The 25464-nt window shown below is 38.6% G+C and overlaps 3 protein-coding genes across 6 annotated transcripts in view; 1 reads left to right on the top strand and 2 right to left on the bottom strand.

Moving 5' to 3' along the window:
* Window positions 1–10047, top strand: part of cyth3b (cytohesin 3b) — a 38658-nt gene extending 28611 nt beyond the window's left edge. For both annotated transcript variants that reach the window (XM_027141484.2, XM_027141483.2), the window contains exons 9-13: window positions 680–791; window positions 7191–7267; window positions 7379–7450; window positions 7730–7884; window positions 8493–10047. In XM_027141484.2, the coding sequence (XP_026997285.1) occupies window positions 680–791; window positions 7191–7267; window positions 7379–7450; window positions 7730–7884; window positions 8493–8565 (489 nt within the window). In that variant the 3' untranslated portion in view covers window positions 8566–10047. The remainder of the gene's footprint in view (window positions 1–679; window positions 792–7190; window positions 7268–7378; window positions 7451–7729; window positions 7885–8492) is intronic.
* A 904-nt stretch (window positions 10048–10951) lies between these two features.
* Window positions 10952–18478, bottom strand: cacng5b (calcium channel, voltage-dependent, gamma subunit 5b). The gene is made up of 6 exons (XM_027141486.2): window positions 18018–18478; window positions 15627–15834; window positions 14151–14237; window positions 13008–13148; window positions 12777–12922; window positions 10952–12263 (listed from the first exon to the last, which is right to left on the bottom strand). Exons 2-6 carry the CDS (start codon window positions 15820–15822, stop codon window positions 12021–12023), a joined length of 813 nt encoding a protein of 270 aa, XP_026997287.1. The 5' UTR covers window positions 15823–15834; window positions 18018–18478; the 3' UTR covers window positions 10952–12020.
* Window positions 18479–20016: 1538 nt separating this feature from the next.
* The window catches only part of prkcab (protein kinase C, alpha, b), a 135870-nt gene continuing 130422 nt past the window's right edge, over window positions 20017–25464 (bottom strand). For all 3 annotated transcript variants that reach the window (XM_027141365.2, XM_027141366.2, XM_047800771.1), the window contains 3 exons: window positions 25352–25459; window positions 24784–24924; window positions 20017–23722 (listed from right to left, as the gene is read on the bottom strand). In XM_027141365.2, coding sequence (XP_026997166.1) covers window positions 23555–23722; window positions 24784–24924; window positions 25352–25459 — 417 coding nt within the window. In that variant the 3' untranslated portion in view covers window positions 20017–23554. The remainder of the gene's footprint in view (window positions 23723–24783; window positions 24925–25351; window positions 25460–25464) is intronic.

Raw genomic sequence — 25464 nt, 5'->3', positions numbered from 1 at the left:
TTGAAACCTTCTTGAAAGCTCTATATATACCATGATATATGTAATAATGATCTTATAGTACAATATGTAAATGTTCTGGGGTGACTTTTCAAAAGCCGGTGACATTTCAGTCCAACTCTATCAAGCTTAGTATAGAGCAACACATTATTACCTCTAAATCAGGACCTAATACTACATATACTACAATAGCATATTCCTAGGTATATAATCAGCCTGTGATTATGGTATATTAGATTATATCATGAAAACATTTGTACATTTCTCAAATATTTTGCGGTATCTCCTCCCAATAAGTAAAGAATTCGGCATAACAGATAAACATGCTAAATAAACCAAATGGTATTAGCATTAACAATTATACATATTCTTCGCTTTTCATGCCTTATAAGGTGGCAATTTTTTTAGAAGCTTCCTGAGGTTTTTAGGCTGGATGATCTTTTATACTTTGACTCAAAAACTTCTCCTTATCCTCAACTTGCTGACTGCTCCAACTCGCTTTCCGTGCGAGCGTGAGTCGGAACCAGCATCGCAATCCTGTCATGATTAATGCACCAGTGGTCAGGGGAGGGTGATGAATATTTCAGTGATGTCTTTCTGGCTTTCTGTATATGGAATCAGTGCTAAAGTATCACCTAACTTGTCCCTCTTTTTTCCCCTTCCCTCTCCTGCTCCTGATCAGAACTTGTACGAGAGCATTAAAAGTGAGCCTTTTAAGATCCCGGAGGATGATGGCAACGACCTGACCCACACGTTTTTCAACCCCGACAGAGAAGGCTGGTTGCTTAAGCTAGGTCAGTAGAGAAAGGAAGCTTCTTCACACACTTTCTGTTTCTCCGGTCACTGGGCTCTGAATGTGGTGTTACTCTCTCACCCTCCTGCCACTCCGCTGACTGTGCTATCACACATCAGTACTCCAGAGAAACACTGGGTTTCCTCACACAGTGAGTGGTGTGAGTGAATACTAGGCAAACACAACCATTCACTGGCTCATAACCGCCATAATTAAGCATTTGCAAATTATCAAAGTGGCATTTCATCACAAATAGGGCACTCTGTAAAGAAAGATGTAATGAAAGGTGAAATACATGTAAAATATTATTATTAAGATCATCACATTTGAATGCTTCCATATTAATCTTGATTTAAAGGACTCTTGAGGTGTCTCACAAAACAAGGCATGTTTATACCACTGTGCTATTTTTATTCCCCAGGCATCCATTCAGATGAAACGCTGGGGTTTTTGACTGTTACCCTACATTGTATTGACTCACATGTGTTTTTAATACTTGCCCACCCCTCCTCACAACATGTCTGCAGTTTTGGTCCTAGATGTGGTTGCGTGTGGCTCGTTTATTGTTAAACGTTCCTTCTTGTGTTTCTTTATTCCCTCTGCACCCCCATTCCTCCCATACTTCTGTTGTGTGTCTGCCTGTCTCTTCTCAAGGAGGTAGGTAACCTCGGAGAGCTCTGCCGCTCCATCCCAACTGTCCTTCCTCCTCTCTCCTCATTTCACCTCCTCCCTTGATCCTTGCATCCCCTTGTCATTCCGAAGCTATCTGCATCTCCTCACAGAGGCAATTTAAACCCAGTACCTGTTGTCTAATTGGCTGCTGAGGAGAGACAAGATCAGGGGTCACATTGCTGTTTGTCAGCCTGGTTGAGACTCACACTTTTGGATTATTGCCTGGCCTGGAACACACACACACACACACACACATTCCTCCAGCAGTATGCAAGCTCTCCGCAGACTCATATACATGCCAGAAGCTCTGGTGTGCAGAGTTATTACTCTATCACCCTAATCTCCCTTAGGTGGTAAGGAGAGAGAAGTTACATTCCTACTTTACAAAGATCTATTACAGTTACCTAAAAATAGCACGCGAAGAATATAACAAAGAAAAATTGTTTAGAATGCTCATACTTTAACATCCGAGAAGGGCAGTGCATTTTAATACACACATATTTTATTCTTTTTTTAATGACTGGTGCATAATTGTAGTACTTCCTCAGAGGAATCCTGGTGTTACATAAGAGCTTGAAACCAAAAGTACAAAACTAATTTAAAATATCGCACAGTCCCACTTCAGCATAATAACAGTTGGGGCAATTTCAGTATATATACTTATATATACTGATCAGCCTGACATTAATAAAACCAGTCCAGTGGCAGGTGAAGTGAATAACTTTGAATATCTTGCTACACCTTCAGAGGTCTTATGGACTCCATTTTAATGTTACGGCTGATCTTTGTGTTTGTAAATACATTGTGGACCTTGTGCTGAAGAATAACGTGTAAATGACATTACGTGCAACAATTTAAATGTTAAATATCTTACATTGAACAAGTGTGTTATCCATAAGAGTCGTAAGAGTTTATAAACGGATTTATGGTTAACGTCTAAGAGAGGGAAATTTGCTGGGGGGTCTTTAATGTGGTGTAATCAAGTCGAATATTTCCACTGCAATGAAACGTTCCTCCTGTGTAGCGACACATGTTTATGTGTTTGACAGATGTGATACTTACTTGATATGAGAAATAAAACACTTTGTGGAGTACTGTTATGGGCATGGTGTGATGACATTACCACCCTGAAGCTGATTCTTTTCCTATAACAGCACATCCCTAAGTGTTTTTTTCCTCTTACACCACAGCTTTTAGCTTTACTATTGTACAACGTGGCATGCTTTGGAACAGGTTATGCTTCATGTCAGGGAATGTCCATGAGACAAGTTAGTTCCTGTAATATTTCCATTTCCATTTACAGCATTTGGGCAGCCGCCCTTATTTTTATAAATTTATACAACTGAGCAGTTGAGGGTTAAAGGCCCTGCTCAGGGGCCCAGCAGATGCAGCTTGAAGGACCCGGGATTCAAACTCACAACCTTCCAGCAGTCCAATACATTAACCACCTTAACCAAGCTACATGCTGTACCTCATTCCCTAAACAGTCCCTCTCTTGCCAACCTTTCTTTTTTCTCTCTTAATAAAAATAAGATGTAAGACGATTCTGACTGTCACAGTACTCGCACTGGAGACTCCTTTCCATATATATCATTATATGGATAAATCTTCAGTATATCAATGAGTAGTTAAATCTCAGTTTTCAATGAATTTATTTTGAGTCTTGGATTTTGTAAAGCTCATGCTAATGAAATAATACTGTATTAGAATAAATTTGAATGACAGCTGACACTACTGTCACAGCTACTCTAATATAGAAAATTCATCACAACCTTCTGACCAATCAGCTTTAACAGCTCTGTGCTATGAAGATATCATAGAAAACATACAGCACAAAATTTACTCAATAGCAGCTCGGTATTTAAGCCTGACGCTTATCATCAACAGCTGTGGAAGTTCTTTATATTCACTGAACCAGGAGCTTCATATCTAACTCCCTGTACCCACCTGCATACTGTAGGTGGAAAGGCTATCTGCTACAGAGACTGTTTAGAGCTTTTCACACTGCACTTAACCCTGGGTTATCGTTGTTTAAACCCCAATATTAACCCCAAGTAGAAGAAAGTTTCACTCTTGTAATTTATCTGCTCTGAAGCCTTCTAGTGGTGCTTTTACACTGTTAAGCATAGAACGTTACAGCTGGATAGTTGCTTAGCAACAAGACAATAAGCAAGCTGCTATTTAAAGCATTTGCATGCTGTATTTATCAATCGTGGTTGTTGACGACACAAATATGCAAACAAGAACATTAACCCAAGATTAACTGTTAACCCCAGGTAAAATATGAGCAGTGTGAGACGTGAAACGATAAAACCCAGGATTCTGTTTCATCAAGAAACAGATTAAACTATCGCAAGTTAAAAAACCCCTTTTAGCCCCAACACTTATGTAACTTGCACACCAGGTCCGTGCTGCATTAAATATTCTCTTTTCCTCTTCAGAAATCATACGTGATGTATGATGTAGAGCAGGGGTGTCAAACTCTGGTGTAATTATATTTGGCCCGCGAGATCATATCAAATGTGCATTACAGCTGGCTAGCCGCATGCTCCGCTAATACTACAAATCCCAGAATGCCTTGCCACTGTATTGACGCATAGTCACGAACAGCAAGCGCCCCTCATTCTGTTGACAGTCGTTAACAACCATGTTACAGTCACATCGGGCAAGTTAATTCCACCCTCCACAAAAACGGCCAAATGAAAGATGGACAATAGGAGCTTTCAAGACAGGTGGGAGGCAGATTATCTGTTCACGAATATAAAGGACAGACCTGTTTGTCTTGTGTGCTAACGGAGCTAACGTGTCTGTACATAACATAAGAAGACACTATGAAACGAAACATTATGAGAAGTATAAGGACCTGGACGTAAAGCAGAAGCTCCAGAACTCGGAGGAGATGAAAAACAGTCTGGTTTCCCGCCAGACTATGTTCATGAAAGCAAAATCAAAAAGTGAAGCTGCTGTAAAGGCTGTAAAGCGTTATTGTGGCAGCAGAGACAGCAAAATCTGCCCTGCCCTTTAATGAGGGAGAGTTTGTCAAAAAGTGTATGGTCAAAGTTTGCGAAATGAACACCACTGATGTGTCTTTTATTTCAAATTTAATTTCTTATGTGTTTGTAATATCAAGCTCAGGTTGTTTCCAGATGAAAAAGGTTGAACATTACATATCAGTTGCAGTTAATTTTTCAATAAATATTCAGTTTGGCCCGTGACTTTATCTCAGTTTTATATTTTGGCCCACAGTGAATTTGAGTTTGACACCCTTGATGTAGAGAATACCTGATTAGTTACTTCAGCATTTACATACTGAAGCTTAGGTGATGGAAACATCCCAAATGTATTATAGCTTCACACCTGGAAAATAAATTCAACCATGTTGAGTTCTCTGCCCTGTTTCTATGCCCTGTGGTTATGTGAACCAGCCAAATCCCGCACGTAAGCATGTGTTACCCAACATTGTGCACCGTATTACTTAATGTGTCATTTTAGCCCTCAGGCATCGTCTCTTTCCAGATTCCTAAGTTCTGTGCTGGGAAACTTCACCTCCATAACAAAGATCAACATTTATGCATTAAAGGAATATGTCTGTCAAAATAAATAAATAAATAAATAAATACACCTGGAATTGCTAATAAGAAATGGAATCTGGTTGCCATGCTTACACTTATACGTGACCTTTTTTTCAGCGTAAGCCATGCTGATATTTTTTGTATTCCTTTAATGCATAACCATATTTCGGATTTGCTTCCACCCCAACGCTACATTGCTGCTTTGTCCGTCGTCACTATTAGCAACTCAACACATGTTATGAGAAAACGTTGCAGTTTGCTTTTCCCGTAACAGATTAAGCTCTGTACACTCCCAGGGATTATGACGCACTCAGCAAGGGTTCTTCACATGACTCAGGCTAATATGCACCACCAATACCAGATGCCTGGTTTCTGAGCACAAACGTAGGGATTTTTTCCCGACACAAATAACAAACATGACGAGGGGGACGAAGCGTGACCCTTGCACAGTACACAGGAAGTGAAGTTCAACCAAACTAGGAGGAAACAGGAAAATAAATTAGTTGCCTTTGTGTCTACATTGTATTATAGTTTCTGGGTAATGTCTAATGATTGTTAATGCCCATAACAGATGGGTGTTTTATTTGTCCTTCCGATACTGACAAAAGCATCATAAACTGAAAGTGTTTCAGGATATTGCTGGAGACAGTTATAAATGCGTATGCAAGTGCAGTGGGTGTTAAAAGGATTTTCCCAGTTACATGAACAACCTCATTCATTTGCCCCAGGGTTCCTTTGCCCTGACCTGTGGCAGTGACGTGTTCAGACCTTTTTTCCATGTCATCTAAACGCCTGAGCACAAGACACTGCCTGCTGTTCCATTTCACTGGACCTCTTTCATACTTGTGACATGTATTGTCTTTTTGACCAGTACTTGCCAGATATTTCAGCATTCCTTTCATCAGTTCTCAAGGGACGTCCTGTTCTCGGTGATGTCACTGCAGTGCCAGTTTTCTCCACTTGTTTTTGATGGCAAGAAGATATCAAGAAAAGAAACAGCTGGTTTTTATTTGGGGTTAATAAGAATCACTACATTGATGACAGATGTATTATGAATACATTTGAACGTGAGATTGAAAGCTATTGGTTCATTCTGAGCACAGACGCATCCGCCATTATATAAGGGAGTTACTGGAGGTAAAGGTTTTTCTTTAATTCAACATTTTTGTTTTTTCCCTGATTGCTGTATCACAACAGCGGAATAAATCTGATATTATTCATAGTGCTTTTATTTTCCCCACATTATCAAAACCTGCCGTTTTAATCGAGGTGTGTAGAAATCATTTTAAAATGCACTGTTCCTCTATACAATCATCTACGTACTTCATGTACGGTGTGAGTGACTGGAATCTGACCAGTGTTCCTGCGGTAGTCTCTGGATCCACTGCAACTTTAATGAGGATAAAGCCATTACTGAGGAATGAATGAATTGTGTGTTAATTATTTTGTTACTTTTACTTATTGCTTGTTAACATTAACTAATTATAACCTTGTGAAATTTACATTTTAAACACAATTTAGTGAGGTGGATGGTGTGGAACATTCACCAGTAAGATGTTAATTAGGAAGACTGAACATTCCTGAAGATCCTTCTTCCTAATTAACATCTTACTGGTGAATGTTCCACACCGTCCGCCTCACTAAATTATGTTTAAAATGTAACTTCCCCGAATGAAAAGCATGCATTATAGCCAAACTGCCTAGGAACATTTCTAGATTCGCTTGTGTGGCCAGGGGTTCAATTCAGATGGTGCACAATGTAGAAATATGTTAAGCACATTTTATGCAACTGTTTACTTCAGCGCTGAAAGTGTTTACTGTAGTTTAAAGGACATATTTACATATTACTGTAAGTTTGATTTTGGGACCAAATTGTTAACCAGAGACATGTCAGAGAAGTGATTTCAGTTCTGTTCTAAATTAAAATAGTGAATACGTCTGAAAAAGACCAGGCACACGAGTGAAAATAAATAACGCAATTCTACCAAAATGTGTGTTTTGTTGCAAGGATCTTTCAATAAACTCATGGGTTAAATGACAGGTGTAAAAATATTTGCCTTGTTATGGTCCACTGACCGCTTTGATGTTGTCTCAGATCAGAAGTGTATATTGGACTGTGGTTAGTTATGTCACCATAATGTGCTTCCTTTCTACAGGAGGAAGAGTAAAAACCTGGAAAAGGAGGTGGTTCATTTTAACCGACAACTGCCTGTACTACTTTGAGTACACAACGGTTCGTAGGTTTCCTTTACAGTATGTCTTTGTGTTGTGTGTTGTTCATCGAAGTCTCTATCAAAAGTAAAATATTCAACTGACTGTGTATTGTGATCTATATGCGTCACAGGACAAGGAGCCACGGGGAATCATTCCTCTGGAGAACCTCAGTATCAGAGAAGTGGATGAGCCCAGGAAGCCAGTGAGTGCCATCCCTCAACTCTTAGCCAATAGACAAGCAAGATGTGAATTTGTATTTGATAGTCTTTGCACCACATCTTCTTTAGATTGCTATCAATTTAAAAAATAAATGTTAAGAAGTAAAATTGAACAGGCTGGAAAAAGCAAATAGTTTATTTTGATGACATTGTCCAACCAAAAATGAGACCAAAGTCCACCTAAAATGAGACCAATCAGATTTTGCATAACTTTTACCTACATAACTAATACCTAGAATTAAACACCTTTCTTTCCTACTCAGAACTGCTTCGAGCTCTACAACCCCAGCCACAAAGGTCAGGTGATCAAAGCGTGTAAGACAGAGGCCGATGGCCGGGTGGTGGAAGGGAACCATGTGGTCTACAGGATATCGGCTCCGACACCAGAGGAGAAAGAGGAATGGATCAAGTCTATAAAGTAAGAACCCCTTAAACTGTAACTTTTCAGTGGCAGTACACATGTACAGTACAACATGTACAGCACCCCGTCCACCACTATTCCGTACTTGTCATGGGTTTTTACTGCCAGAATCAGTAAGGGGATTAGTCAGTGCTTATAGCCCTATGATGGAGAGAGCACCAGCAGCTCCAGTTCTCACACACCATTTATGTCAACTATCGCTAACAGTAGTTTAGCATTAACATTAATGAAGTTCATTGAGTTATTTTTTTTTCCTAACAGTGAAGTAGCTCATCATACCAGCATTTTTGGGCCATGAAAACTGGAGCGCTCTTTGTAGGGCATAAACCTGCTGTTCAGGCCAGTTTAAGTGCGTCAGGGTGCTCACTGTTTAATACCAGAGCAAAAAAAAGCTCACTCTGAGCAATCAGAGGGGCAGTAAGTTAACTACAGAAACCATAGAAACCTAACTAGGTCATTGAACAAACCTTTCTCTCTTTCTAGCAAGTTAAAGCAGGGGTTTGTAGAAATGTGCTTGCATTTCCATATCAAAGATGCTGAAAGTCTCTTCTTCCCCTCCCTCTTTACCCATAATTGATGGCTTCCCATTTCATCTGTTTCCTCAGAGCCAGCATCAGCAGGGATCCCTTCTACGACATGCTGGCTACCAGGAAACGCCGGATAGCCAACAAAAAGTGATGAGTGCCTCGTTGCCATACGTGAGGCCTTTTGCCGTCATCGACACAGGACCTTGCCACGGTGGCCGATTCTCCACAATTTAAGCCCATTATCTCTTATTCCGCTACAGTTTCCCTCTATCTATAAGAGCGCAGTGTGGCCGCTGGTGCTTTCCCTGCACTTGCATGGATGTTTGCGAGCACACATGGACAGCACACGTGAGCGACCAGAGGATTACGGATTGATGGGATTCCACCGTGAAATCCCAGTGTGTTCAGACCTCAGTCTATCCCCAGTCACTAAAGCAACACTTTGCTCATGGGATTAATAAAAACAGAAAGCTGGAGCCCATAAGGATTATGGAAGTAAACAGGCATCCAGTAACTGTTATATTTATTATTAAGCAAATTTAAACTCTTAACGTAAGGTGTTTCTTTAATGACCAATGAGAGTTAGCGCGTACTCCAATCATCCACACTTTATATTCTTCATTTCACTGCAGCTCTAAATGACATAGACTATTATCTCACTATGGTGCTGAAGGAGTTTGTGTTCTGTGCAGTTTGTTAAGAGTAACAGCATAAATAAAAGCTATGTAAATGTAGGAATGCAATTTAACACTATGTGGCAGTCTTAAGTCAGCTGGACTGATTTCTTTTATTTGTTGACAAAGTACTAGAAGAAATATAGTTATGTTTTTGCATCATTTTGGCTTTCTTTGTAAATGGGCTGGTGCCAGTGAGTTTAAGTTTTCTGTTTAGTCCTTAGGAATGAGACCACGTTTAAGCGAGACAACAGGGCTAAGACCCCCGTTAAGGAAATGTGTGACTTAAGACACAAATATTACACGGATGTCTGTTTCTTTACGGCGGGTTCTATTGGTTTCACCTCAGGAGGCCTTGAGCCACATGCGTCGCTCTACTCAGTGTGCAAGTGCTGACCTGGGATCAGTCTTTAAACTTGTTTAAGATTACAAAGATGTGAATGATCCCAGATCAGGTCTTTCCTCTGAGACTCTTGATGTAGAAGTTTGACAACGTATTGATGTGTTGTGTTTACCCCTGTTCAAAGCTAAACTTTTGCTTGCAATTATGTTCCCTTTACAAACATAAGTGAATATCTTTTTATATTTATTTTCTATGTGAAACGTTTGAGCTGTAATTGCTGATATGATGGACTTAAGTTATGTGTAAATAATGTAAACAGTTGTCTTCTTTGTGTATGTATGAGTTACTGCATATAAATCACAACAGCTATAGTTTGGGAAACTCCTTTTGGCAGCTTTATACTGCCACCCTGTCATGTGATTCAGATTATTATTATTATTATTATTATTATTATTATTAAATGTTGATTTCTATGTATTTGTATAATAAGAGCACTAGCCCAGGGTGGAATATTATCTTCAACTGCCCTGTGAAGCTATACATTAATTTTTATATGACTGTAAAAGCTATTGGTCATTAACATAAAACATTCATAAAGCTTTAACTCTGAAACTAATGGAGTGCCCATATTAATTTTGCACACAGTCAATGTTTCTTCCTGCGAGGAGAAGAACCTATAGTAGTTAGTAAGAGATCCGTCCTGGCATATGGGCATATGTACAAATAAAAAGAAAGAATGGAAGAAAGAAGAACGGATTCATACAGTGTGAAAATCAATTCCCAAACCCAACTGGTCCAAACAGATAGGATACAGTTAAAAAAAAAAACACTAAATTCATACGATTTAAATAAATTACTCCTTTAAATTCAAAGGCTTCAATGCTTTTGCTGATCCCTCTGAAGTCTGGATAATGAACATGCTTTTTATGTTGAATTTGACTGCTCACATAGCTGAAATTGTGAAAAACCTCAACTGCAGAACTCTGAAGATTCCCAGACGATATTTGTTAGAATTGTGGTCTCTGTTTAATATTTGCCTTGTCTTCCAGCTCAGGACTCCCCTACAGTGAACTTGATTTATCTTGATAAATACAAAGACATTTATTCACACATCATTTGTGGAATAATTTATGCAAGAAATGTATTTAAAAAAAAACAATAATATATTTTTTCCCAGAGAGGGTTTGTGTAAACTGCTAGTAAGGTCATTTCACCCTCAACAGATCATATAATTCTAAAATGTTCAAATAGCTTATTATTTTCTATTGCACACATGGATTTGTTTAAAAATGGGGTTGTGACCCATTTCTTTTGTATTAATGGCATTAAAATGACCGAAATATTAAACATGAAATAATTAATAATTAAAGAAATTAGGCAAACATAACAAACATCCATAAAGACAGAAAAGAATATAAAGATAGAATATACTCTATGGCACATGCTAAGTCTGACAGTGAACACATTTAGATATATTTAATGCATGGTATGTTTTTTTTTTTTTTAGAGTCAGGAATAATTGGAGTAAACAACTGTGTGCTAATCCTTAGCATGTCCAAGTTTAAGTTGATCAGTGTTACTGGCACATTTCAAAGAGTGATATGCAATCTGACCGATCAATGAGCCATAAAATCTGTAAAATCCATAGCGTGCCATAATCTGTCTTCGTCCTCCTGGCTTTTCCGCATCAATTTTAGAGACATCCAGTCCATGACCGGTCACCAGTTCAGTTTCCTGTGTTGTACTCAGGTACAGTGTAGCTTTCTTCTTTTATCTAAATTCTCATGTCAAACCAGTTTCTTTTCAACTAATTTACACCAAATCCACCTTTTCTCTCACCTGTCTATGACGTTTTGGGGATGTGGATAATTGCTGTAATTTTAAAAACTTTTTCTATGTTTATAGACGATTCGTGAACTTTAGGGTCACCAGAAGATTTTTAAATCTAGCAGGAATTTGTAGTTTCATACAGTTTACCTTCATAATCATCTTACACGAACTTGACTAAAAGATAAAGGATAAAGGAGGATTTGATGCCCTATATGTCATACAGAAGAGCAACTTCACAGATCTTTCAGAGAGACTCATTATGAAGGTGAGCAGATGGAACCGGAAAGTGAATGCAGACGCCACACTGTACACTGCAGCTGTTACTGATTACCTGGTTGTGATATTAGAGACATAGTCATAAAACTTCTACTTAATTTGATATGGCTGTACAGCATAAATATCCACAGTGTAAAAGCAGTCAATAATCAGCTGTGAATAAACCCAGTCATTGTGGTTGTTTAGGAAGAGCAGGTTAGCAAGTAATGCATTTCTGCCCCCTGCTGGTGAAAAAGACTTAGTAATTTTTGAGCAAGACTAAAATAAGTTCAGGTTCACAGCATCACTACGAAATCAGTGAAACTAAGACAGCTATGTCATATGAACAGCTATATTTTAACTTGTTAAAAAACATCTCTAAATTTGTGGTGTCTCTACATTACATTTATATAAACAAAAAAAACTCTCCTAAATGACTTATACGCCCAGTCAGACATTTCTCTCCCTGTCTAACTGCCAACCTTCACATCACTCCATCTGTGTTCAGCAGAGTGAGGAGGAGACTTGTTCATACTCAGGGCTCTTGAGCAGGGCTGGGTAGCTGCTGTTCATTTGGAGAGAGGCCTCACTGGAGATGTCTGAGGGACTGTGCCGCCGCTGCAGGAACTGGGTTGAGTGATCGGAGCAGTTGCTGAGACGCGGCCGGTAGCAGCTCGTGTGCGGCCTGTACAGGTCCTCAGCTGTGTAGCGCTTAGTGAACATGTAGACTGACATGACGCCTGCACTCTGAACAGAAAAGCAAACAAGTTGAACAGTTCCCTTTTATCCCAGTTCCAATATGTATTCTGTTATTTTCTTTAAATACTTAAAAGTCAAATTTACCCTCAGTTTTACACTATTATATACTAAAATATTATATGACAGTTTTAAATCCCAGCTAGTAACTGACTGTTGAGCTGCATGCACTTAAGCTGTAAAGTTTTAGAATTATTCCATTTGATTCAGATTTATTTGTATAATGCTTTTAGAAATTATTGTCACAGTGCAGCTTTACAGAAATCCATCCGTCCATTTTCTGTAATGCTTCTATTACACAGGGTCACGGGGAACCTGGAGCCTACCCCAGGGGGCCCAGGGCACAAGGCAGAGGACTGTAGGGGTACCATCCCATCACATGGCACAGATGCACACACAATCACACACTCATTCATACAGTACAGACAATTCAGAGATGTCTTTATAAACATGCACCCTGCACACAAACCGAACCCACAACCCAATAATATTGCACACATTTACCTCTGTCAGAAGAAAAGAGACTGCTGCAAATGCAAAGGACCAGCCATATCTGTAGTTAAAATAGGCCTCGTTACTTTTACTTCTATTCAGCATCTCGTCGTTGATGCTGGAGATGTAAAGAACGAGACCTACCACCAGAGAAAGTCCTGACAGAGACACAGAAGGACAGAGTGTTACAAGAGAACAATATGGAGAAGACCAAGCAATAGAAATGCTAACAGGTACCAGTACCTGAGAGGATGAAGAAGATTCCCGAAGCGAAGGCCAGTACTGTGCGGTGAGGGTGAATGTGTCCGAGGTTACTGAGCACAAAGCCGATGAACATGAAGAAGAGGCTGACCAGAGGGAAGGGGGTGGCTGTGCGAATCAACTCTGTGTAAAGGTGTTTTTATAGGACATACTTACACATAAAATGTATATCTTTGTTTACAAAGCCTTAGACCATAAATGCAATTAAAAATACATTTAAATACATTCAGAAAGAGAAATAATCTATTTACTGTCCAAATCAAAAGAGGAGCCTGGAGATTGCACTTTACTTCTTGTTGTTTGTAGCCTACACTGTGGAAAACGTGTTCCTCAGGGGGCACTTGTCAATTGTCTTGGAAGTGCAAGTGCACAACAGGCATAAGCTTCACTTCCACAAACTTGTTGTAACTAAATTATAGCTGCAGACGTGGTACAGGTTTGTATATTTGTATATATACCACAAGAGGGCACTATCCACAACAAAGATTCTGCCTATCATTCAATTTTTTTTAGGTATTATAATCATTTTAAAAGCAGATTTGAATGCAAATCAGTACCTTGCTGTTACTATTATGAAAGCCCTGGGGTAGAGACTAATAACACAGGGTTTTTATCTTTATATAGGAAAAGGCATAAAACTATAACAAATACACACAAGGACATAAAAAAATCTAATAACAGAAAATAAAATAAGGGGCAAATGAACTGTTTTTGGAGTTGGTAGAAAACCAGAGAACCTTAAGAAAACCCACTCACTCACAGAGAACATGTGAAACTTGACAGGCACAGACAGTAACCCAAGCTCGGGATTGAACAGGGCATTTTAACACGCTCCTTTTAAATCACTGTGGATGATGCTAATGCTGAGGGTATTAAGGATGTGAGAGCAACACCATCTTAAATAGATTAACCCCAATGGACTTTACAGTTAGAGGTGTTTTACTCTGTACAGTGTCTACTTTATATCACTTGACAAATCCAGTGCAAGCCAGACTTGTTAAAAGCACATTTGATGTTGTGAATAGAAAAAAAATGCATTTTATATTTTCTTGAAAAAAAGAAAAGGAGGCTTAGCAATAAGACATTTTTCTATAATCCCAGCGAGAAAGAGAGAAAGTCACTTACTCAGGACACTGACTGTCGATTCACTGGTCAGTTGCACGCTCATAGGCATTACATACTCTATAGTGAAGCAGCGGCCCATCTCCTCTCCTAGGACACATAGATAGATAGATAGATAGATAGATAGATAGATAGATAGATAGATAGATAGATAGATAGATAGATAGATAGATAGATAGATAGATAGATAGATAGAGAGGGAGGGAGGGGGAGAGAGAGAGAGAGAGAGAGAGAGAGAGAGAGAGAGAGAGAGAGAGAGAGAGAGAGAGAGAGAACACTGACTCACTGACACTCACACACTTAAAATGCATTGACATTTGGCGGATCATGATGCACTCACAGTGTCATTACTTGTAGATTACATTTAACCAACATTACATTTTCTTATCTTTATAAATAGCTATAAATTTCTGTACTTACTCTTATAGCCCATGAGTGTGAGATCAGTTAAATATTTGTACTTAATGTTTGTATGACCTCTTCTTAGTTCAGCTATCTTACTGTTTCATTCAGAGCACATGCCACAGTGCATGCTAGTGTGTGTGTGTGTGTGTGTGTGTGTGTGTGTGTGTGTGTGTGTGTGTGTGTGTGTGTGTGTGTGTGTGTGACCGTATTAATCTGGACATTGTGTATAACCACAATATCCATATAAAGAATTCTACTTAGTTTCACAGACAGAGAATTAATTATCGACTCATTATGACATATTTTACAATGCTCATGAATTTCAACTGCTCATGAGTTCAAATCCCAGCTTTGCCCCCAAGCTAGACCTTTAACACTCTCTCTTCGGGAGCAGACCCTATGCCCTCACTCCACCTTTTTAACAAGATTAGATAGCTGAGGAAAAAATACAGTATTTCACTCTTTTGTACTTGTAAATATCGCAATTCATCTTCAAGACACCAGTCTCCTGCGAGCCGTTTGTGTTGTAATGTTTGTTCTCATTCTGTTTCAGTTCCAGTCTTATAGTGAAGGCAGTACTAAGCTGCAGAAAATATTTGACGCTTTCCAGCCAGACATTGCTGAGGAGTGGCTGAGCTGCACAGCATTGAAGAGCTGTAAAATTTGCTTGAATAGATGGTGAAAAGAAAAATGATAAGCCAAGTCAAATAACAGTATTCTTCAGTGTATTTCATCTTTATCACAGCTTGTGCACAAACTCTAAATAATAGGTTTTTATTATGTGAGTTGTGTTTTAATTATATGTGTTGATTTAGATTGTACTACTATTACTTGCATCTTGTGTTGGCTTCGACGGTTGTTGGTGTGATCATGTAGAATCTACAAAAGATTAGTGTGCTTCAGCTGGACAGTAACATTCTTGAAGCAGTCCCTAAACAGGGCTTTATTTAATTATTAGTTTTAGTATTATTATTTAATTATTCTAATTCTCGATGCTTTGACACTCCGGTACGCAGCTCAATACTGTCTTTAATTTTTGAAACTCAGTGCATATTATGAGATGATATTCCTCACCTGTCAGAAAGCAGAGTCTCCACAGGCCAGAATGGAGGTATGTGTGGATGCTGGTGCTCTGGTTGAAGGGAAGGATGATGCCCTCTTCTAGGTAGAGCCAGTAATCAGTGCTAACAGCTATGCCCAGCAGGCTCAAGCCACACACTGCAAACACACTGCTCAGCAGGGTCAGTGCTTTCCTGCCACACACACTCATACCACCAGCCTCCTGCAGGCAGATTAAACAACACGGCAAAATCACTGATAAAGAATGACGATCGAAAACACCCACACACCCACACACACTAGTGGGACCGAAGAAATGCATCTGTTTCTGCCAGGAATGCATCGTTCCTTAGTGACATTTAATCTTTTTCTTCACCGTTTTTCTGGAAAATCTTTTTGAACCGAACACGAACAAGGTTTCACCCACTCACCTATCTCTGAGTCTGGAACATCCCAAGTGGATTAAGTCTTCAGCATGGATGGATGTTTAGGAAATACATAAATACACACATAAATACATTGATACTTTTTCCACAACACTGTATGCGTATTAGTCAGTCAAGTCAGATCGATTAACTCCGCCTTCCTGAACTGTCAGCTTGGCTTCGAATATTTTGAAATTTGAAACATTTTCCCAACGTAAAGCTAAACTTTCTCACTAATTTTTCCAGTCATTAGGTCAAAATGTCATATTATGTATTTGCCGAACAAAGTACCAAAGCTTACATTTCTGAGGATGGAGTTGGTATCTGCTTTTGAAGATCTCTTTGTGTACAAGGTTTAGCTGCACACAGGCTGTCCTCTGTGCCACCTACACTGTAATACTGTACATTTTGTTCACCTTCTGCATGTCATAAATACTGCACACTGCATGTCAGCTGCTATGGCAGGGCTCAGGAAGTTCATACAGTATGTCTAATTACACAGACTGGGAAAACTTAAGGTTTGTCTGTAGAAGTTGCTAATCTGGAATAAAAAATCTGAGCTGAGCATTTGAGCTGATGTCCATCATAATAGCACTTTGGATCGAATATGTTACTTTTTTTTTTAAAGACAGTCCTTTGCTAAAATCTCGGTCATAACTCTACAAACGAGAATCCTCATAGTCGACTGCTTTGCTATCTGAATTGCATGCAGGGGCTAGAAAATACAAACAAACACATTAACCCTGCATTACAGTACAAACACGGCCATTAGTCTCTACTGTAACTCAGAGTTTGATGTTTGCTGTGTTTTTCCATTATCGTGCTTATCATGGAGTTTGTTTTTATTCTACAAAAGAGTCTGCTAGCAGAACAGACATTTAATTATAAATGTAAATGAGATTTAGTTAAGCAGCACATTCCTCCCGTGTGTCAAACGATCAACGTTCATCGCCTGTGTCAAACAGTCAGAGACAAGTGTGAAAATGTGCCTGCATCTGTGGATGAGTCACTTCACCGTTCCAGTGGGAGGAGGAGGAACCTTTTTTACCAACTGACTAATCTACACATCCAGGTGACCTAAGAGTGATGAATCATTCCTGTTTCTTCCAAAGATCTGCCCTCTACATCTACATCTCTCTTTCTCTCTCATTCTATTTTTACACATTTTCCTTCTCTTTAGTCTCCAGAAGTGATTAAGCACTTGGACTCTTTTGCTATATTCTTTCTGCCTTTCTCCAAAAGGCTGCACCTAAACACAATCCACATATTGTACACACACGAATACACACACATTTGACAAACGAAAGGGTCACCAATTCTCTATAAAATCTCTCATATATATGTGCACTTTACCCTCTTTAAGGGCACCAGATTTACAGCAATAGTTGTTTTTTTATTGTAATGTCAATGCCTTTTTTTTCTTAAGAATACAAATACAGAGGTACAGAGAAAAATCCATAATGAAGTAACGTAGTGTAAATAAATGTGAATACTGTACTGTATAATACAAAGTATGCATCTCTCTCTTGCTCGGTGCGTGTGTGTGCGTGTGTGTGCGTGTGTGTGTTTGTGTGCGTGCGTACGTGTGCGTGTATGTGTGTGTGTCTATGTGTGTGTGTGTGTGTGTGTGTGTGTGTGTGTGTGTGTGTGTGTGTGTGCGTGCGTGTGTCTGTGAGTGTGCGCGCGTGCGTGTGTGTGTGCGCGCGCGTGTTCGTTGTGTTAGTTAGATGTGTGCCGTTTTATTTCTGACATAAATACGACTTTAAATGTAACATATAAAACTGTCTAAACTGTCTAACTACAGTGACGTGAATCTGAGGTCTTTAAACCTTACTGAGTAAAACCAAGCAGCAGCTGAGAGCTATTCAGACAAAACATGCACACAATAAGTAACAGAAGTGAATGTAATTAAAGCAGCAGTAAAACACTAGCCAACAAGCCTGTTATTCTTACTTCTGTACACAATAGTGATAAACATTACCTCGAGAAAGATGAGGAAAAGATGAACTGTGGAGCTCCGGTGTGGATAAACTAACTGTCCAGCTGATTACACGTAGGTTTGATTCAGAAATGAAATGACAATAAATCCAGCTGTGGAGACGAAACTCAGTAGAACATCCACCTTCCTCTGCAGCAGCAGTGTGTCCTCCACTTACACTGGCTCGCGCGCGAGCGTGTGAAATAACTGCTCCGTCCCAAACAGCACACGATGGCACTTCACATGCGGTTTGAGACGAAGCCCGGCAATTCTAAAGACACACCAAACAGGGAGCAGCCGAAACTGACTGACTGACTGTCTGTCTGTCTGTCTGTCTGACTGTCTGTCTGTCTGTCTGTCTGTCTATCTATCTATGTCCAAAGCACGTCCATCAAAGTTGTTCACTTTGACTGTAAAAGGAGGAAAAGAATGAAAAAGAACAGAAGCGGAGGGAGGGAGTAGCCTTGTGTCGATTTGAGGATGTTCACACTTAATGCGATTCCTTCTTAGCTTCACATTCGGACATAAAGGCAACACAACGTCCAGTGTGAACAGCCTTGTTGTTGTTGTTGTTGTTGTTGTTGTTAACTATAACATGTATTATTATAATAAAACATTACACAAGTTATTAACCTAAGACAATGATTTATTTTTTCTAACTTGTATTGTTATTATATGTCTAAATTACTACGAGTTAGCTAGTTAGTTAGAATATGGGGAGTGTCATTAGCTAGATTACACCTCCAAAGCTACCTGTTGCGAGGCGATGGATGGGGGGGGGGTGCATTTATCATTTTAGCTGATTTATTATGACATATGATCGATTAATGTTACAAATAAAAAATCACTCTGGCCTCTGAATTCCAGTTGTAAATATAAATTTAGTCCAGTAGGAGTTAACAATGTCCATCCATCTATTTACTATACTTATCCAACACAGGGTCACAGGGAACCTGGAGCCTATCCCTGGAAGGCATGGCGACTGTGCAGGTAGCATTGATGCTTTATAGCTTCTGAGTCCCAAATTTGAGAGTGATGAATTCAGGTTCCTGTCTATGTGGAGTTTCAGATGTTCTCTGTGTCCACGTGGGGTTCCACCCACCCCCCAAAAACATGGCTTTGAGTAAATTGGCTACAGTAAACTGCCCCTAGGTGTGAATGTGTGTATTGTGCCATGTGATGAACTGAAGTCCTACCCAGGGTCTGTATTACACAGTCAGATGATCAACCATAAATTGGTTACTCAGTCACTCACCTACAAACACCTTGAGGATTCTGCCATGATTTTGAAAGGTGGGTGTAGCCTGGAGGAATGGAGGACACAAGAAAAACACACAAAATTCCACACACACCGTAAATCAAAGCTCAGGAGTGAACTGGAGAACATGGAGCTGTGATGTGGCAATGCTAACCAGGATCTGCTAAGGCAATTAAGTAATATTATGTAAATGTGGTAAAGGTGAAGCAAAGTACACAAAGTTTGTTAACACTGTTAGCAAAATCAGTATAAAAATGAAGTTAGAAAATGATACTAGAATAAGATTTATACAATTTATGGATGGAAGGAAGCTATGGTCCAACTGTAGCTCCATTTACAATGTGTTTAATAAAGTGTTTATAAAGCTGATACACATAATACACATATAAAAGCACCGAGCACAGAGCTGTTCTGAGAATTATCCATCACACATAATATCCATCAGTGGTGGTCTTGTGTTGCTTGGGAGGGGGACATTTTGACATAGCTACAGTACAAGACTAGCTACAAACTGATCTATCACTCAAATATATCCAATCAAGTGGTTTGTGACTGTACATTTATGCAACTTTATATAAAATAGAATTTTTGGGCATAACATAATGCAGTGCATCTTCATGTTTTTTTCACACAGTCACATATTCTTCAGAAAACCTATGATCATGTGTGAAATGTATCTGATTAATCCCTAACAATGGTTACACTAGAGCTTGAAATAGTATGGGTAAAAAAATAAAACAAAGGTCAAGAAACATTTCTTTAACATTTATTAATAGACAGTATCTTCAACAATGAACATAAGGACAAACCTTTGCAAAGCTTGTTAATTATAAACAAGAAAGAATAAATATTATTTTCAAACTAAAACATTGTCCTAGATCCATTGTTATTCTGATTTGAATCTCTCCTGAAGATTTATGTGAATAGAGTTTTCGATACATGGAGATTTTGGACACTGTTATTATCTGAGACGTTGAAATAACGGATATATTTCCAACAATCTCAATGTGAGACACGCTGTAATTCTTGCAAGATATGGTGCCAACTCTTTGACATAATCAATGTAAGTATTAAATCGTTTTTATATTTTAGAATGACATAAATTTTGTTAAGGAATGCTAATAAAACATATTTTTCCAACACAAAATGATTTGCTTATTTAAAATCGCACCTGCCGTCAGGATGATCCCAAGCATATGAAAATGTTTTGAGCACCTATTTCCATACATGTATACAAATGTGTATATATTCTAATAATTCAATTGAAGATAATTAATAAGAACATACCATATAATTAAAAGTGTATTTGGGTATTTTGAATAAAAGAGCTTTATTGCTATAAAAATAAAATAGATGGTCTGGGTTAATATATCCATTGCTATGCAGTGAAAAGGACACTACTGTTGAACGGCGAGAGACCCAAACCAATGAAAGTGAACAAATCCACTTGTAAAGTGTCAAAGTAGACAATAATCCACTAAGATCATTGGCACATTAATAGTGCATGTGTATGGGAACATCCTGAGGTATTAGGTTGGGGGAAATGGATTCCTGATGGGTCAAGTTTATTTAATTACATTTTCTATATACATAAAGATTTTCATTCATTTTTGGCACAAATGGATAGACAGCAAATGGACAAAAATGGGAATTTCAGATCACTTAGGCAATGGAGGTTCGTGGGAAATCCCAGTATCATCACTATTGGACTCTCAAGAGTATTAAGTCAGCTATGTGTTATCCCTTAAATACAGTAGACACATTTTCAGAGTAATGCCCTCTTTATCTGGTCGCTGACTTAGTGATTGACAGCCATGTCACAGTGCTATATTCTGTCCTTTTTATCTAATGAATTTAATAGTGCTCTATGGGATATAAGTTTTGAAATAGTTTTTTTAAAACCAAGCTTAGAAGTTTTCAGAAATTTGACTTAAACATGGATATGATTGTTTGTTTGTTTAGATGCTCTATAACAAGATACAGGAACAGATGTACTTCTAACAAGATCATGTGACACAAGAATTGCACACAAATGAACCTGATTTAAAGAATCTTTCAACAAATGGCAACTGGTTGCACCACTGAATCCCAAGTGTGTGTGGGGGTGAGTATATCTGCAATTACTTGAACATTTTTGATTTGTAAATAATTTAGCAAACTATCTACATTTTCCTTCATGACATAAATCCCCGAATATGTCTATTTCAGTTTCTTACATTCAAAAAGAAGGGGGTGAAAACTTACGCAAATGAATGTACTGTATTCTGCTGAAATTGTCAGTTGGTTCCAATAAAGTAATCAGTGTAAATGATGAATATAAATGAAGTCTGACTAATGTCTGCTAGTTTTTCATTCAGTGACCAGAAAAAGAAAGGAGGAAGCTGGAAAATATAAGGACATGAAAGTAAAGGGCACAGGTTTTGTACTTGGCAAGACACGGCTGTTCCTAGAGATGGTTGATTTGTAGATTTGTAGTTGACTCAATAATTGATTTACATGCTCTGATTTGCCCACACCCTCACATGCACACAACAAAAAGAAATACAGGAGCACTGGTATAAACACTGCGCTCATACCTAAATACTGCTTATTCGCTTATATTGTCTCATAAACATCGACAAAAAGTGCGGATAAATACAAGAAATACATTTATAACAAGGTTCGCCAATACCAAAGCTATCAAAGGGTTCTGCCAAACTAGTCTCCTTTAATCACGTTATCTAAAGCATACAGATATGTCAAAACCAACTAATGTTGTAAAAGCACATTCAGTTGTTGGTATAAAATCTACAGTTAACGTTAATTCTCTTTTGAAACAGCCTCTGTATTTACAAAAACGGTGGATATAGTGTTGCTTTAATGTAACAGTAAACATACTTCTTCATATAAAAGCATCTACGGAGCAAAGATCGAAAATATGGAGAGGAAAAAAAAATAGAAATGAAGCAGAGAAGAACTTCAGCGCATATATTAGGACACAAAATTCATCACGGGAAATTACATAAACGCTCGTTTCAGTATATAACGCAAGCAGGATTGATACTGGGGACTGTTACCTGTCTATTGGGTTCGTTAATGAACGTTACAGAGAAACAGAGAAAAAAAAACATGCATCATAGTACTGCACTGTGCATTTCAGAACAGCAAGCTAGTTGCAATCATGTGGAGGCAACAATCTTCGTCACTGGACTTTTGACTATGTGTTAGCTAGTAGGCTACTAATGCATGCGCATTGTGTCTCTCAATTTATTTGAAGGAAAACAACTGTCTTAACTGTATGTTGGGACGTATCAGGGTGGTCACTGCACTCTGCACTGAAAATCAGTAGGAAATAACGAATCAATGCTGTATCATGCAGCTCTGCAGTGTGCGCAAGAACAACCGTGAACACTCTGGTAACAGTTTGGTGTCTTGTCTTGAATGCTGTATACAGCATGCTGGCTGATGCACATAACAGCTCAAACAAAATGTCATGGGGAATCGAATGTACATTTAAGGACTTTCATGCTGCAAACAGAAGCACAGAACAATTTAGTTGAAGTCCGGATGAAAATAACATTAGTTATATCCATAGGAGCTTTAGATAGAAATTAAAATATGGTCATAGTGAGAGCTATAAAATCTTTTGGCACGACTAACAATAGATGTCTATTAAGTTTAGGAAGTTTAGAAATGGCAGTAAATAAGAGGAAACACGCTAAGACAAAAAAAAAGCAAGACAAGCATGTCAACATGCCTCATACACACAGACTGGCAAGGCTCTGGATCCAGGGGTAAAAACTAAGAAGAACCAGTGTCTTATACTTTTATATATTAAAATGATTTCACTGGTCCTACACTTGTCCTCTAGTATTGCCCACTGCTCCAATTTAATCAAGTAACATTCTCCAATCAACTAATTCTCTGAAACATACATTCTGGTCATGTTTTGTTAATTCCACATTATATTGCATCATTAATATACGCTGAATTGACATATATGTAACCGGATATTCAACAGGCTGTGATGTAATCATTGCTCTAAAGCCTTTAAACCGTTAGATTTCAGAACTATTGTGACCTATTTCATGTATTGCACCACGTGAAGCTGGGTATCCTGACAATCAATCAATCAATCAATCAATCAATCAATCAATCAATCAATCAATCAATTATCATACCATTTTAAGCTCTCACGTTCACAATTTCTGCACTTTCTGCTAAAGGGTCATTAACAGTACAGACAGATTTTTGAGTTTATGGTCATCGTTGTTGTGGTTGGGAGTTACAAGTCGGTTCAGTCTCATACGACGCTTCCGTGTACTGTCGGGTGAATGAACTGAGGGTTGATGAAGGAGAAGCCGGCGAATTCACTCTGGTCGATGTTGGCGATGACCAGCTGGTCTGGTGGGGTCAGCATGGGTTGGGTGCGTGTGAAGAATTTGTCAAAGTTCTCTGCCCCTTTGCCACACTGTAATGAAAGATTATAATAGATTATAGATTATATATTATAGAAGAGTCCAAGCACTTTGACTTCTTTGAAATTTTAGGAAGACAATAAATAAAACACATTGATTAATGACCTAAATATTAAAATACACACAAGCCTTAAAATACATCAGGCCTTTCTATTATGTTTCTTTCATTGAGATCATCCAAGCTTTAACACATATTGGCACATACTTAGAGGTTCTGGGCTAAAAAAGCTATTCTGAGCTTAGAAAAGCTTTTGAATTGATTAGTTTAGACAACTTTACATGCCTATTCATAAAAGGCAGGTTAATGCTCATACAGAACAATGCATTGTAGCAGCTGTTATTGTTGTAGTTAATTGAGTTCTCTTAATAATGACCTCTTTGTGGATCCATGGTATGAGGTTTGGAGAGTGAGGCTGGTTCTTAGAAAGTGGGTAATATTTTAATGTCTTTGATTTTTCTCCTTTTTCATTTTTAGGGTAGCTAAAGTTTGCAAAAGGTTTGTGAAAACCTGACTATCACAGATATATTTGCTTGGTGATTAATCCATTCAGATGTAGTGACTCTTTCCTGCAATAATAACCTCTACTCTTCTGGGAAGGGTTTATTCTTTTGGAGTGTGGCTGTAGGATTTGTGCTCATTCAGCCACAAGGGCATTAACCAGGTCTGGTACTGATGTTGAGTGAGGAGACCTGGATGCTGTCAGGGTTCCAGTTAATTCCAAATGTGTTCAGTTGGGTTTAGTCAGAGCTCTGTGTAGACCACTTACAAACTCCTATACTCCAAACTTTACACACCATGGATACATACTAGAACATGCTTGGGCCACTTAGGGAAACTGCTACAGAATACAAAAAAAACAAACAAAAAAACAATGTGCTTCCAACTTTGATACATTAGTTTGCGGTAGAACCAAATATGGGCTTGAAAATGAGAAATGAAAACATAATATTAGCACACTCACTCACACACACACACACACACACACACACACACACACACACACACACACACACACACACACACACACACACACACACACACACACAGACTTACAACTTTGGGTTTGAATGGAGGTTGAATCTCTCGGTTGGCCAGTCTTTCCCAGTCAATTCTTCGGAAAAAAGCCTGCTCCTTAATGTCTCTCTCCCCTTCGAAGCCACAGCCGAGTCGCTTTGATGGGTGCTTTGTCATCAGCTAAAAGAAGATAATAATCTCCTACTATATCAGATCATATCACACCATATCATATATCATATCATATATTGTATGTAGAACAGCTGGATCTTCTCAGTTGTAATTCTGCAATGTCTTCTGAACATCTTCTGTTCTAAAATGTCTTCCACATTTTAATGGACTCCTGAAAATAATGTATCGTTCTGACTCTTCCAGGATGGCAACGTTCCCATCCACCAGACATAAGAAAATTTGATATTTAACACACTTTTCTGAAATCATGCTATGCACTGATCTAGCTTTGGTAAGGAATTTGAAACATGCTTCCTGCTCCTCTTTATCACACAGCAATATCCTTACATTATAATCTGTGGAGCTGCTGATTTTCCTTCAATGCTGAAGGTCAGGAATAAGAAAAGGTAGAGTAGTTGAAAAGCTGGATACTCACTCCCTTACAGATGGACACGGCTTCTTTAGACATGGACTTAGGATAGGAGACATTGTGCTCCATGATAGACTGAAACAACTCGTCCTCATCCTCACCATCAAACGGTGGCTGTT

This window comes from Tachysurus fulvidraco, chromosome 15, assembly GCF_022655615.1.
Source record: "Tachysurus fulvidraco isolate hzauxx_2018 chromosome 15, HZAU_PFXX_2.0, whole genome shotgun sequence".
NCBI classification, from domain to species: domain Eukaryota; kingdom Metazoa; phylum Chordata; class Actinopteri; order Siluriformes; family Bagridae; genus Tachysurus; species Tachysurus fulvidraco.
This window is presented reverse-complemented; position numbering and strand designations above follow the sequence as displayed.